This window comes from Callorhinus ursinus, unplaced genomic scaffold (genome assembly GCF_003265705.2).
Source record: "Callorhinus ursinus isolate GAN/ISIS: 27379988/994484 unplaced genomic scaffold, GSC_fseal_2.0 scaffold1, whole genome shotgun sequence".
NCBI lineage: Eukaryota > Metazoa > Chordata > Mammalia > Carnivora > Otariidae > Callorhinus > Callorhinus ursinus.
In genome coordinates, this window is record NW_027397063.1 from 89,841,817 (window position 1) to 89,855,905 (window position 14,089).

A 14,089-nucleotide genomic window follows, 5' to 3' on the forward strand; every position below is an offset into this window, starting at 1 on the left:
TGATGTCTAGTCTAATAATTATACAAACCTAGATTTTTCATACTTTTTAAAAAAATTTTTTTAAAGATTTTATTTATTTATTTGACAGAGAGAGTCACAGCGAGAGAGGGAACACAAGCAGGGGGAGTGGAAGAGGGAGAAGCAGGCTTCTCACTGAGCAGAGAGCCCGATGCGGGGCTCGATCCCAGGACCCTGGGATCATGACCTGAGCCGAAGGCAGACACTTAACGAGTGAGCCACCAAGTGCCCCAATTTTTCATATTCTTCTCAGTGTTGTGTGGATCACTCTTCTCAATGTTGTATAGATCAAATCAGACAAACAGTATTCTTTTCTTACGAATAAAATTTTTCATGTCTTTCAAACTCAATACACTACATCCTTGGCCATTTTAATTTGTCCAGTCTTGCAATACTGACAAAGGCTAGGGTGAATCTCCACTTTTATTTTTCAGAAACATTTCAACATGGCATGGTGAAACCATGTGAAATACATCTGCAAAGCTGAAAAAGATGTATTCTAACAAATGTAATGGTAGATATGAAAAGTGTCTCTGAAATCGACTTATGAAATCATAAGCATGTCAGAATAATTCATTGCAATGAATTGTACTCAATTTTAATAAATGGGTTCAAATTTGACAAAGTCAGTCTGTAGTGTATCTAATTTCCTTTATGTGAGATATCCATATAATAAGCTCCGTTTGACAGTGGGAGATGGATGTTAGAAGATTCTGTGGAAAAAATAGCAATCAGTGAGAATCTACCAAACTTAGCAAACTTAAAAATTCATAAACATGTCAGAATAGAAGGTTACAAAGTGAGAAAAACCATGGAAATTTTGGTAACGAGAACTGGGTGGTACAAAACTAGGTGAAATGACCGAAAATGACATGTTAAAGGAATAAAGATATCAGGTTAAGTTTCTAAGCTAAAGGACAGAACAGGCCTTTACTTTGATAAAAAGTCATTACTTAAGAACCAAGTGAAATGATCAGTGTGATCATGAGGGAGAACAGAATATGCCACCCCAAAATAATGTACTTTGTCATGTGGATTATTTTGAGCTGAAGGCAATCAAGACCCAGCCGACTCAAAAACTTTTTCCTGTCTTTTAACTCCCTAAAATCACTTAGATGGGGGTCTGGCCCAGAAAGAGAGATATTACCCAGAGGTCACTCTTTTATCTGAAAGATTTTCCTGCATGCAAGGGAAACATCTGATTATCAAACAACCTGCTCTTCTCATCTTTCTGTGAATTTCCCTCCTCTCCTTTGCAACCCCAAACCCTATCCCATTCCTTAGCTCAGGATGGCATTTAAGCCTCAATTGCCTGACTGCCTTCAGGTCTCATATTTATATGGAGCTTCTGTGCCTACGAAATTAAATTTGTTTTCCTCCTATCAATCTTGTCTTCTGTCAATTTAATTATCAGACTAGCCAAAGAACCTAGAAGGGTAGGATAAAAATTTTTCTGCCCAACGATCATTTAGTCAGACAATCCTCTTCCTTTTTTCTTCCCCCTACCATCAGAAATTGTTACCAGGATTCAATACACAGCAAGTTGGTAGTAACGTTATTGTTCCTGTTACACACGTGCCTCAAGGGCAAGGTTTCCTCTTTTGCATTATTTATAAACCCACTTAATGTTTGGCACAAAGTTCTACATACGAATACTACACTCCTGAAGAGGAATGATCATAGGTTTCTCTGAAATTTACATACAAAATCATGAATCTGTGAAATCATACTGTAAAGTGCTCTTTGTAGGATTCAGCTACCATTTGTTTCTCAGTGTGGCTAGTCAAGAATGGAAGGTGAGAAGGCAAGTGGAGAAGCTCAAGAAATGGCAGCTAAAAAATAATTTAGATAAAACCAAAACCAAGGAAAATTATTTTCTAGCTTTTAAAAGGGCCTGGAAAAGTGCTTCTTGTATCTACCTGAATGTAAAGCATGCAACACCCTACTCCAGAACCTCTGCAGAAGGAAATCATCAGGCTACATCTACATAGGTGACTTGTCTACAATATTTGCTGAAGAAGATCTCGATAATAATCTTCTGATATCTAAATGACTTGTGTTAAAAGGACAGTGACTAGCTGCTCCGTCTTCACTGAGATCAAGAGAGAAGGTGTGGGCTTATATAGCAGGAGAGATTTTGGAAAGGGTTTAGCTAAGAATTTCACAGTGCAGGTAACTGCTCATGGCAACAGATTAGCCAGGGAAGGTATGACATAGCTTCTTTGAAAGTGCTTTGAAACTGTAAAGCTCTTCTTTAGCCCTCTAAGATTTTAAGATTGTAAAGGGCCAAGTAAAATTACAGTTATAGAGAACTTATAGGTTATATTTAACCAGAAAAAGCCTATTAATAAACTAGGAATGCCACGTTTCCTATCAGTCAAATATCAAGCTTCCTTTAAGTTTATTACGCAGTAACAGATCAATAAAATTAGTTGGCACTAATTTTTCTGCAGCTGAAGGTACAGCAAGGGATTTAATACCTTCAATAATAATTTCAAAGAAACTAATGTCAAGAGGTTTACTAATTCCTGACAAAAAAAAACACACAGTTTTAGAGAACATTGGTGTGAAATATTAGATATATTTTCTTTAGAAAATCACATCAAATGCCTACAATACAAAAACAACAACAACAAAACCCACATGTCCTAAAACCTTTGGTATCATTTTAAAGAATTAGTAATAAATGTTTTCCATAGAGAAAGTTACAAAATGTTTCTGTCAAGTATTAAAACTAACGAACACATGAGTTGAAAAGTAATTAACTCAAAAAGTATTTCTTAAGAATTCTCTTTGAATGAGGCTTTTATGTAGTAGTTAAAATCAATTTAATCAACTGTTATCCTGTATAAAAGGCTGGAAGAATTCAATAGACATACAGAGAAGGTAGGAACTAATCCTGAGATATCACACTTAAAGAAAATTAAATCAAAAATTCAAATCAAATTTTTTAGTTTAGGTAGTGTACTCATGATTATGATATACAGGCATCAAGGATCCAGTGCATTTACTTTCATAATCAACTTAACTTCAAAGCACATCCTACCTATGTCAGTAAACCTTTACTGTCTGCCATTTCTGTTCAGTCAACTCAGTATTATTTTTGCTTTTGATTTCAATGCCCATAATGTATTTCATATTTCAAATGACCTGGGGAAATGGAGCCTTCACACCCCAAGGTGTTTTTACATTCTGACAATTTGCAGTCATGCTCTCTCCCCCTGGAGGGCTTAGTCTACGCTCAACCAGTATCTGCTGACTGACAAATTTCTGTGTCTCATCTTAAACTTTTCATCCTCCTTCCAGCCTATTTTTTCTAGTTGCCTATATCTCTGGTTGCCATTTAATATATCATCAAAATCACCAAGGGAACTTGTTAAAAACAAAGACAGTGACTCTCCTCAGATTCTGAATCTGAATCTCCTAGACTTGTGTCTGGGACTTGGACTAACAAGCAAGCCTTCTGCCAGTACCTAAACTAAGGGACTCCCAAGCTTTATCAGCTTGAGATTGTACTTTATGACATATCTACCTAAAATTGAGTCCTGAGGCGTCTGGGTGGCTCAGTCGGTTAAGCATCTGCTTTCGGCTCAGGTCATGATCTCAGGGTCCCGGGATCGAGCCCCCACATCCAGCTCCTTGCTCAGCGGGGAGCCTGCTTCTCCCTCTCCCTCTGCCTGCCTGCCACTCCCCCTGCTTGTGCTCTCTCTCTCTGTGTCAAATAAATAAAGTCTTAAAAAAAAATAAAAAAATAAGATTGAGTCCTAGGATACATTCCTTAGGACCTCAGTCTCCCTATACTATTTAAATTAATTGTCACAAAAACCCTAAGCAGTGAGAATTACTGTTTCTATTTTACACAAGATGATACTGAGGCTCAAAGAAATTAAGTATTAGGTAGAGCTACGAGCACTGCCAGCATACTGTGTAGACTATATGGTGGGAGGAAAAAGACAAAAGACCCAGAAGTGAAACTTATATTTGAATCCCAGAAGGGCCACTAATGCAGCCTGATCTTGCCATTCAACCTCTTTGAGCCCCAATTAATCACAGAAAAATGGGGATTCTAATGCTAACCTTTGTAGGTCATAGAGTATCACTGTCACTCAAGAGATAGTAATCTATTTCCATCTGCAATTCTATTTTTTCCTTATTATTTCGTTAAGCCTGAATGTATTTTAAAATGCTTCTTTTGGCCTATTTACTTCTGAGTAGAAATACAGTCCTACCTTTTAACAACCTTATTATTAGATGTTAATCAGTTATCTAAATATGATTATTCAGGAGGTGGACCTGTAATGTAAAGCAACATATCAAACCTGTTTAAAATGGAAATGATAGGAGAATTTCCAAAATTAGGAGAATATTAAACAAAAGTAAAATTATTAAATAAAATTATGATACAGCCACACAGTATAATAATATGCAAGCACTGAAAATTATATTTTTTAAAGAACTGCTAATAACGTAATAAAATAAAAGACACACAATAGGACAGGAAACTATATTTATTACATAATTCCATGATCAAACGTGTGTACAGAAGCATATGTATGAACATATGTACATGCAATTGTGTCAAAAGAGAGAAAGGAAATATGCCGAAGTATTAATAACAGTTCTTCCTGGCTTGACTAATTACTTTTGTTTTTTGTTTTCTTCTTTGTAGTTAGTTTGGATTTCACACATTTGCTATAAAATTAAGTGTACTTTTTATAATGATAAAAAGTAAACCTCATATAAATGAAATATATAAATAAAACAAAACAAAACATGCTATAAAGTAAGCAAAATGAGGCAATGCTATCATTTGCTTCTTTTTACCTTGAGGTCGTAATGAGAACATATTTCTTAGAAGGGTTTCTTTAATTTCTGTTATACCCAACACTGTAAAATGTTCAAAGATAGATAAAGATCCTCTCAGATTACACACATTTTAAGTTTCTCTCTGACCATATTTGCCTTCCATGAGAATTCTACAAATACAATATCTGCAACAGAAGGTTCTAAAATCAGGGAACAAACTGTTCTTAACTGTGTGGGGTAGTTTCTCACTTACACAGAAACCAGCCTTTCCCAAAGAAAACTGCAATGCCCCCATCCCAACATTTAGTACAAGTCTACTCTCTACTGGGCACTGTTCTAGGGCTTCCATTTTCATTATTCTTCCCTTTGTGGCCTTGGGCAAATAACTTGACCTTTCTGTGCTTCTATTTCCTATATAAAATAGAAAGATAATAGTACCGATTTGATGAGGCATTTTTATGTTGAAGATTAACTCTGTTGGAAGAATGAAGGGGAGTAAGTCAGAGGGGGAGACGAACCATGAGAGATGATGGACTCTGAAAAACAAACTGAGGGTTCTAGAGGGGAGGAGGGTAGGGGGATGGGTTAGCCTGGTGATGGGTATTGAGGAGGGCACATTCTGCATGGAGCACTGGGTGTTATGAACAAACAATGAATCATGGAACACTACATCAAAAACTAATGATGGAATATATGGTGATTAACATAAAAATAAAAAAATTTAAAAAAAAGATTAACTCTGTTGATATTTAGAAATCCCTGAGGAAGATAATCATAGTACAATAGTAATAATAATAACAATAGGTATTATTTTTAACCTTAACAAACTGTTTAAAGGTATATAATTGCCTCAGACAGCTGATGAAGACACTGGGACCGAGAGTTTAGGTTATCTCTCATCTTACGTGTACCAAGAGTCAAATGCAACTTTCACTGACACCAAAGCCACTACGTATCCTTGAAATCATCATGCAACTGACAATATTCATATACAGTCACAAACCTATTGTAAGCCAGACACAGAAACTGAGCAATATTGGACAAGACTCAGTTGTTGCCTTCAGTCTAGTGAAGAGAGCAGGCAGGTCTTCAAGCAGTAAGTATGGTGGCAAGGATGAGAATATGATATGAGGCTGTAACAGCAGAGAGAAAGGTGCTAAGTGTATCGAGAGGGCTCGGGCAAAGCTACCTGGAAGAAGCAACACTTCAGCAGAGATCTGAAGAATGAGTCAGAGTTAACCAGTAAGCTGGTGAGGAACAACAATCAGTTGGCATTTGCTCCCTGGTGTTCTGTGCTGGAACTCTGGAGCTGCCAACGCTAACTTCATGCCAGGTGACAAATGATCTGAGTGCCCACAGCTGCAGCTGCCGCTTTATACCCTCTCCTTCCTACTTCCATCATTAATGAGCCAGAGACCAGAAAAGAATACATCTTAGTAACCAAGAGCTCTTCTGTTAGCCGTTGGTCCAGAGATACAAGAAAAGTTCTTCACTCCTGTTAACAATACAGCTACAGATCCTTTATTATTTTCCTCTAGCACTTGCTAAAATAGAAGTTTGCTGCTATGAACTCTCATTTTTATTCATCTTGGTAGCAGGTTGTTGTATGCTCATAAACGTACTCATTATAAAAAAATACATGATTTTTTCTTCCAGGAACAAGTTTAAAGCATGTCAGTGCCCTAAGGTCCCTTAAGGTTAATTCTTGCTGCTAGGAACATTTTTGATTTGCCCTAACTTTCAACAGTTCTGACTTTGGAATATTCTACCCGCAGTTACACAACACCCCGGAGACACAGGTGTGCCGGAAGGTATCTCTTCCAGATGTAACTAGCTTTACTGAGTGAAGGCAAGGTTTGTGCCTTTATAGATAGCTCTGTATTTCAAATATTATTTTTAAAAATCTCATTTCAAACACTTGTTTTAAAGAGAAGCAAACTTTCCCTTCCTGCCGTGGCGTGTCATTTTCAGTACACAGAACTTTTAGAAAGACTTCCATTTTGCCCCTTAGAAGTCACTGCCATATGTCTGAATCTACTTATTTGAATTTGTGAGGAAAACAAAGAATTTAATCTTTATTTAATTGTCAGAAACCAAACTTCAGTGCTGTTTGAGGCTGGCAGTATGTTTAGTTTAATAGGGAGATTCAAAATAAGCATGGAAACGGTTTCTTTCCTTTAAGGAGTTTACAGTTTGGTTGGAAAGGCAAAAGAAATCCTGTTAAATTGACTCAGTGACACTGACTAGAGAAAGTAGTGACATCAGGACACCAGAGGAAGAAGAAAACTTTTCTCTGTACTAAGAAAAAGTAATATAATACGGAATCTAGTAGTAGAATATTTTCATTATTGTGTATATTTTATATTTGTATATTTTTGAAAACTAGCCTTCCAAAGAATAAAGAAAAAGCCCCCAGTACATTTTCCAAGGCACTGTATTTGTGTCTTTCAGAATGATCATTTAAAGAAACTTACATGCTCTCCTGAAACAAGTTTTTAAAAAATCTAAAGAATCTTGCCAAACTAGCTCCACTATATGAAGAAAAATCTATTTAATTGTTATAAGAAACACAACAGCTTTAAGTCAACCACTAGGGGGAAAAACCTGCAGTACACACTGCAGTATGTTTCTCCGAAACTGAATATCCAGCTTTATTTGAACAAGATATGCTTCCCCTAATCCATTAGTCTCCAGGCCAAGCCATGCCCTAGGGTTTAGAATAAGGTAAAAATCCTAGGTCACTATATGTTACCATCTCCTCTCACACAGGCTAAAAATAAAGCATTAGCAGCATGTCCAATAGGATGGAGACCAAGACTGGTGTGAAAATTTGCCGTATTGACAAGGATGAGAGAAAAAGCCTGACTGTGCTCATTAGCTCCAAGTGAATCAAATCCTGCATCCTCAGTTTAACTAACACCTATAAACCCCATCAACATATATTTTTAAACTGAGAAATTCTATCCTTGCATATGCATTTTTAAATGAATCATATAAAAGTAAATTATGATATATAAGTTATCCTCACAGAAGAGAAGTCTCTCTTGGGCAAAAGGGGAAAATCCAGGTGTTTATTTTTTAATGTTGTTGGTTCAAGGACACTGTTTTGGGGCTTTTTTTATTTGTATGACACTATACATTCATTTATAATCTAGTTGAGTGAACCATATTTATAATTCCTTTAAAATGCCTATTTTCATTTAGTATCATCCTTTCAAAGGACAAAACAAATATTTCTTCACTAATTTCTTCACATGTGCCGGTCACTCCCCATAAAAGCTTTAGATATTATTACACAGGGATGGAGAAAAGGATTACTTCCGTGTATGAGGGCTGGGACCCCAAACATGCTACTTCAGTGCCCCCTAAAACTATGGAAGCAAAGAGCTAATGCTCTCCTAAGTGATAACTTTGCACCCCCCAGAAATATAAAGAGGCTCTAGAGAGCATGACCTGTACTAAGTTGCAGACTACCAGATACTGGAGGCATTCACATAAGAAGGTAAATACATATTACAGGGTGCAAAGACATTCCTCAAACTATTCAACTGTTTTCCTGACTTTATTTGTTTAATATGTGTTATATACCTATTATATTTCTACTGCAGAGATATGAAAACAACCTGGTGAATTCTGCCTGAATATTTACACTGTTTATAATTATCCTAGTAATCCCTTTCAAAATGTAAAGGAAAGAGGATTCATGTAAGAGGTTAAAAACAGATTAAGATAAAACATCAACAGTGGCTGTTCTAGGGAGCTTGCTTTTCATTACCTGAGCCATAAGGGGAATCAGCTGGAGCGATAGTTCTATAGAGGTGGTAAATTTTGAGGATGTTAGTCATTAATGAGTAGCAGCAAAACTAAATGTAAATAATATAGAATCTTGGCCTTATCCCCACTTTACCATTCATTCACTCATATAGTAGATACTTTTTCCAGGAAATTTCTAGGTTCTGTGGATGTAATAATGAAAAAGATTTCCATGTCTTGGAACTGATATTTTAATATGGTAGATACACAATAAGTAAATCATAAAGTTACTGTAAAACCTCACACTGGCTCTTGCTATTATGCACAACGCTCAATATTTCTAAAAGAGTACTTAATGCCTATATTGTTAGTGCCACTCGGGATAAACTAATGATGAAAACCCAAAATGTTCAAGGCCATCTCTAATACTGCCCCGCCCGCCCCACCACACACACACCTGTGTAATAATATCTCCTACTGCTCACGCCCGAGTTCAGTGAAGAAAGCAGTACCCAACACAAACTAAATTCCTGACTGGACATTATCTTTACTCACCAAAATTGATCTTCCCACCCATCCCTTGAGAGGAGTACCTAGTAATATAAAGTCCGTAAGCCAGATTTCTCCCTCCACTTAAATGCTATACACCTTGGGCTTGCACCTCTCTAGTAGCACTTATTTTGATTTGTATTTTCTTATATATTCATGTTCATAAAAATGCCCATCCTAGTCATTTGGCAACTTTTTGAGGGCAGGGACTGTGTCTAACTTTTCTTGGTATCTCAGGCTTTATTTGGCATACTATCTTAAACAGGTCTCAATTCATATTTCTTATGTTGAATTGTGTTATATTTGCTCTGTGCAATGGCAGAACATAAAATTCAATACCTGATTCAGGTACAAATCTGTTACAAAGGAATACATACAAGTTTATAAGTAGCCTAACATCAGTTTTAGAGTAATAATACTAAGAGTAAAGCCTCAGCCTCTGTAATTTTCAATGTAGTTCTGAAGTTTTGGGTCTTTCTGTCGGCTGACTAGTTTCTAACATAAACTCCCAGTCAGAACTCCCATGTTTTCAGAGCTTTTGTGCATTCCAGCTATAGTAACCTCAAGTCTAGGGAATCTAGATTTATATATCTATGCATTCTATTTCCATATAATCACTTCAGCCAATATGTTATGTTCAAAATATAAGAATCAAACTTTTCCTCAGAATTTAAAAGCACAAACTAAGTGCACAACTGAATGAAACTTGGGAAATTTAAAATGTAACACTGAAACAATTCAAAGAATTAAACAGTCTTTAAATTCAGATTTATTTTTTTAGCAATAGATGATCTTCACACTAAGTTATCTAGATAGAAATACTGTGTATGAAGGTGCGAAAATCTATCCATATGCAACACATGCATTTTTATAACTGTGCAATAATTCTGCATGTAAGTGACATATATATGTTATCGTCTACACATAGACAACACATGTTCACATGGCATATTAGGCCATACAAAATGTACATACACAAGCTACGTATTTTTCATCATTAGTATTTTCATAGCTACACAATATTTTTTCTAGCACACAGATATGAAAATCATTCATATTTTATAGGTGTGTTTATGTCTACACCTATAGGTAGGTAAAAGTGATTTAATATCTAGTCCACCGTAGTTAAACATACATTGTTTTCTATTATCTTTTTAAAAGTCATATCTGGTAAAACCACATGGAAATATGTGTTAGGTTTACTTCCTTTTTTTCTCTAACAAAGAAAACATAAAAGTATTTTGGTGCCATTATCATGTGTTCCTTTACACCATTAGTCAGATCATATTTCTATCAATAGACAATGTTCTGCAAAGCTTTTATTGTATCATGTTGGAAAATGAAAGATTGTGACCTCAAACCCCCATGATCCAGGTGAAAATGAAATGAGTGTATACATGTAGGCACAATTCAGGACACAGAACGTTTGGTACACAAAGAATGATGAGACGGGTTCCTACCCAGCACAATTCCAATTCAGTAGTTTCTCTCGCACGTACCAGCTCAGCTGCCCACGATCCATGCTGCTTTTAAATACTACAAAGCAATTTACACTCCAACTGCCGCCCGCTTAAGTTCTTCCTTTTGCGCTCAGAGATGGAAATACTTGGACAGTGAGTGATGCCCTGTTGCAGCTGCCTCCCCGAGTCCTTCAGCAACCCACCTCTGAGCCGCGCTGGGTTAAGCCCCTCCGCTCCAAGCTCATTCTCCCCACCAGCCGGCAACTGGTCGGCCGCTGGGCGGAGAGAACGGGCACCAGGGCGCCATCTGGAGGCGCCTCGAGGCAGCTGCACAAATTTAAAACAACTAGGTGGAACAAGAATGTCAGCAAATTCTTTGGTAAATAAGCATACTGTTTTATTTACACTTTCCTATGCATATTTTTTTAAAAGACAAACATGCAAGAAAGCCTATGAATGTTCTATTTCTTTCATACTTCACAATAAAGTAAAAACTGTGATTTCATTTATATATGAATAACGAGATGGCAAATTATTTTTGTTTCTTTTTGACTTATCTCAAAGAAAAATAATTAACACTGGATACTATCAGAAGTTTCTGGGATTTTGATATGTAACAAAAAGGCAGCATTCCAAAAGAAAAATCTATTCCTCTGAACTAACACAAATCAAGTGTGTTAAACATGCTCAGCTACTTTAAAAAATTACAAACCCTACCTCTGGAAATGTTTAGTGTGTTCCTTATCAGTGCATTACACTGACTTGAGTATGATAACAAGAAAAAACAGTTTCAGTTATTGTTCATTGATAAGGTGTTCATAGGACTTAAACATTTCAACACGGGGCGCCTGGGTGGCTCAGTTGTTAAGCATCTGCCTTCGGCTCCAGTCATGACCCCAGGGCCCTGGGATGGAGCCCGCATCGGGCTCCCTGCTCCGCGGGAAGCCTGCTTCTCCCTCTCCCACTCTCCCTGCTTGTGTTCCCTCTCTCGCTGTGTCTCTCTGTCAAATAAATAAATAAAATCTTAAAAAATAATAAAGTAAAAAATAAACATTTCAACAAAAGCTCCTTGAATTAATTTCCCTCTAAATATCTCCCTAAGCTTCTTTCCCTTAAAGAGGATAATTTGCATACCTGAATGAGATATAAGCTTAATTAATTAATTGAATAGAGCACTTAAAGCCTTATCTACTGTAATATGCATTTAGAAATGTGATTATTGAATGTTTCGTTATTCCCTACAGATCAAAATGAACGTGATTGCTATCCCCATCCCCCACTCTACCTCATTCCTACTTCGACCATGCAGAAAGATTTGGAATTTCACCTCTCCATTAAAATTAAAATTTGACTTTGAAACCATTTAATAAAAGACCATCTATAGTGATTGTATATTTTTCCAGACAATTGTGGACCAGAGGTTGATTATATTCTATATATCTAAATTCTTAATCACTTCAACTTCAAATCAGTGTTTGAGAATTTCTGGCAGGATAAACATAGAAAAAATATCTCATTAATATTTTATCTCAATTGTTTATTTTCATGTGTTTGATACATAAAAACATTAGCTTTTCAAACATATACGATTAAATATTTTCTAAAGAAAAGTAAGATTTTTCTTTTAAATAGAGATAGTATGTACCAAATATTCAAACTATAATTTTTGTGAGTTTGTAAAGTCTCTAAAAATTTATGTGGTGAAGGGATTAAAAAGAATGCTAACTTTTTATGTGTATGTCTCTATACCCTCAACTCCTAGCACTCTAGAATATGAAAACGTATTAGTTAACTGACTCCTAAATTATATAACTTATATGCTGTACTGTGGTTGCATAGCACTTCTTAGAAAGGCAACATACTCAAATATACAGTTTAAGATTACAAGCAGAATAAATAGCATTTGGGAACTTACAAATAATAAGGTATTAAACACTGACCAAACACAGATATGTCCAACTTTTACAAAGTAAAATGTGATACATGAACATTTAGACATAACAAACATATAAATCAGGGGATAATTTTTCCCACCATAAATGTTTTGACCTTACAAAATCATTCTTTAAGTAAAAACTCCCCACAATTTATAGAATGATTTTAATGAAAAATAAAATAACTATTTGCATGCATAACAAGAAAAGAGAGACTTTAATGAGAGGAGTAGCCATGTAAATTTCACAGCCAAAGACACTGTGTCTATGCTCATCAAAATAAAAAACTGAAAACGATAAGAGTTGATGCAACATGCAAAAGAGATGATTATGTGGCTAGGGCAGGAGGAAAAGCACAATGGCCATGCATTGTTGCCTGAAAGAAAGTCTAAAGTTAGTCTTAAGACACTGAGATAAAAGAAAATATTAAAAAAAGAGTAAATCCCCCCCCCCAAAATATACTTGGAAATAAATAAGGAAGTAAAGTAAATTATTTCTATTTCCACAATTTCTATTTCTACAATCAAAGAAAGCAAAAAAGTCCATGTCAAAGTCCCACATGGGGCCTAAGAACAAAAATAACATGGGGACTCTAAATACTTGCCTTTTACTGTAAACTAGGATAAAGGATATATGTTTATGTTCTATTGCTAGTTAGCAAATTACCACAATCTTAGTGGATTTAAACAAAGCACATTTATTATTTCACACTTCCTACAGGTCAACAGTTCAGGCATCGCTTAGGTAAGTCCTCTGCTCGGTGTCACAAGGCTACAGTCTAGGTAGCAATTGGGCTGTGTTCTTTTCTTTCTCTCTTTTTTTAAAAATATGAACCAGAAATGTTTATTGCAGAAATTTGGTAAAGGTTCCCATTGGGTGGCCCCTGTTCAAGTTGGACGGGGGCCCTCTATCTGGGGTTGGGCAGGTGAAGTAGAAAAGGGTAGAAGTAGTATGTCTCGGCCCAGGGCCTCAGAGCTGCAAGATGATGTTGGGAGCCAGGCTGCAGGTGAGGCCTATATCCTTTGGTTCCACATTCAGGTACTTCACTATGCCATCCTCTACCACTATGGAGAACCTCTTGAGCTGGTGATTTCCAAAGATAGACACAAATGAATCATCTAGTAACAAATCCATCTCCTTCCCAAAGGTCTCAGTGGAGTCAGCCAAGAGCCTAACCTTGCCTCCTGAGTTGTGAGCTGGTCCCCACACTTCAGTCACAAAAACATCAACACTCAGACATGCTACCACCTGAGCCCCGTTGGCCTTCAGAGCCTCAGCCTGCTCCACAAACACTGGCAAGTGGGTCTTGGAACAGGCCGGGGTAAAGGACCCAGGGATTCCAAACAGTACCCCTTTCTTGCCCTTGAACTGCTCTGTCAGGTTCACCTTGTTCCCAGGCTTCCCTTCAAAAACCACCACTGAAGGGATGGCATCTCCCACCTTGACTGGGGCCATAGCTGAGGCAGCACTGCTGAAACTGAGGCCCCACCAAGTGTCTACTCCCTGCTTTGTTGCCTGCACCCACCTGCTCCTGCAGCCACCCATGCTGCAGACTAATGGCTGCAGTCC

At 36.8% G+C, this 14,089-nt stretch overlaps 1 protein-coding gene and 1 long non-coding RNA gene across 2 annotated transcripts in view; both read right to left on the reverse strand.

The window, feature by feature from the left end:
* Window positions 1-10,812, reverse strand: part of LOC141370263 (uncharacterized) — a 146,876-nt gene extending 136,064 nt beyond the window's left edge. The window contains exon 1 of the long non-coding RNA XR_012374184.1: window positions 10,626-10,812. This is a non-coding gene — a long non-coding RNA (uncharacterized lncRNA). The remainder of the gene's footprint in view (window positions 1-10,625) is intronic.
* A 2,676-nt stretch (window positions 10,813-13,488) lies between these two features.
* Window positions 13,489-14,001, reverse strand: LOC112822244 (peroxiredoxin-5, mitochondrial-like). The gene has a single exon (XM_025869792.2). It carries the CDS (start codon window positions 13,973-13,975, stop codon window positions 13,490-13,492), a length of 486 nt encoding a protein of 161 aa, XP_025725577.1. The 5' UTR covers window positions 13,976-14,001; the 3' UTR covers window position 13,489.
* Window positions 14,002-14,089: the final 88 nt, after the last annotated feature.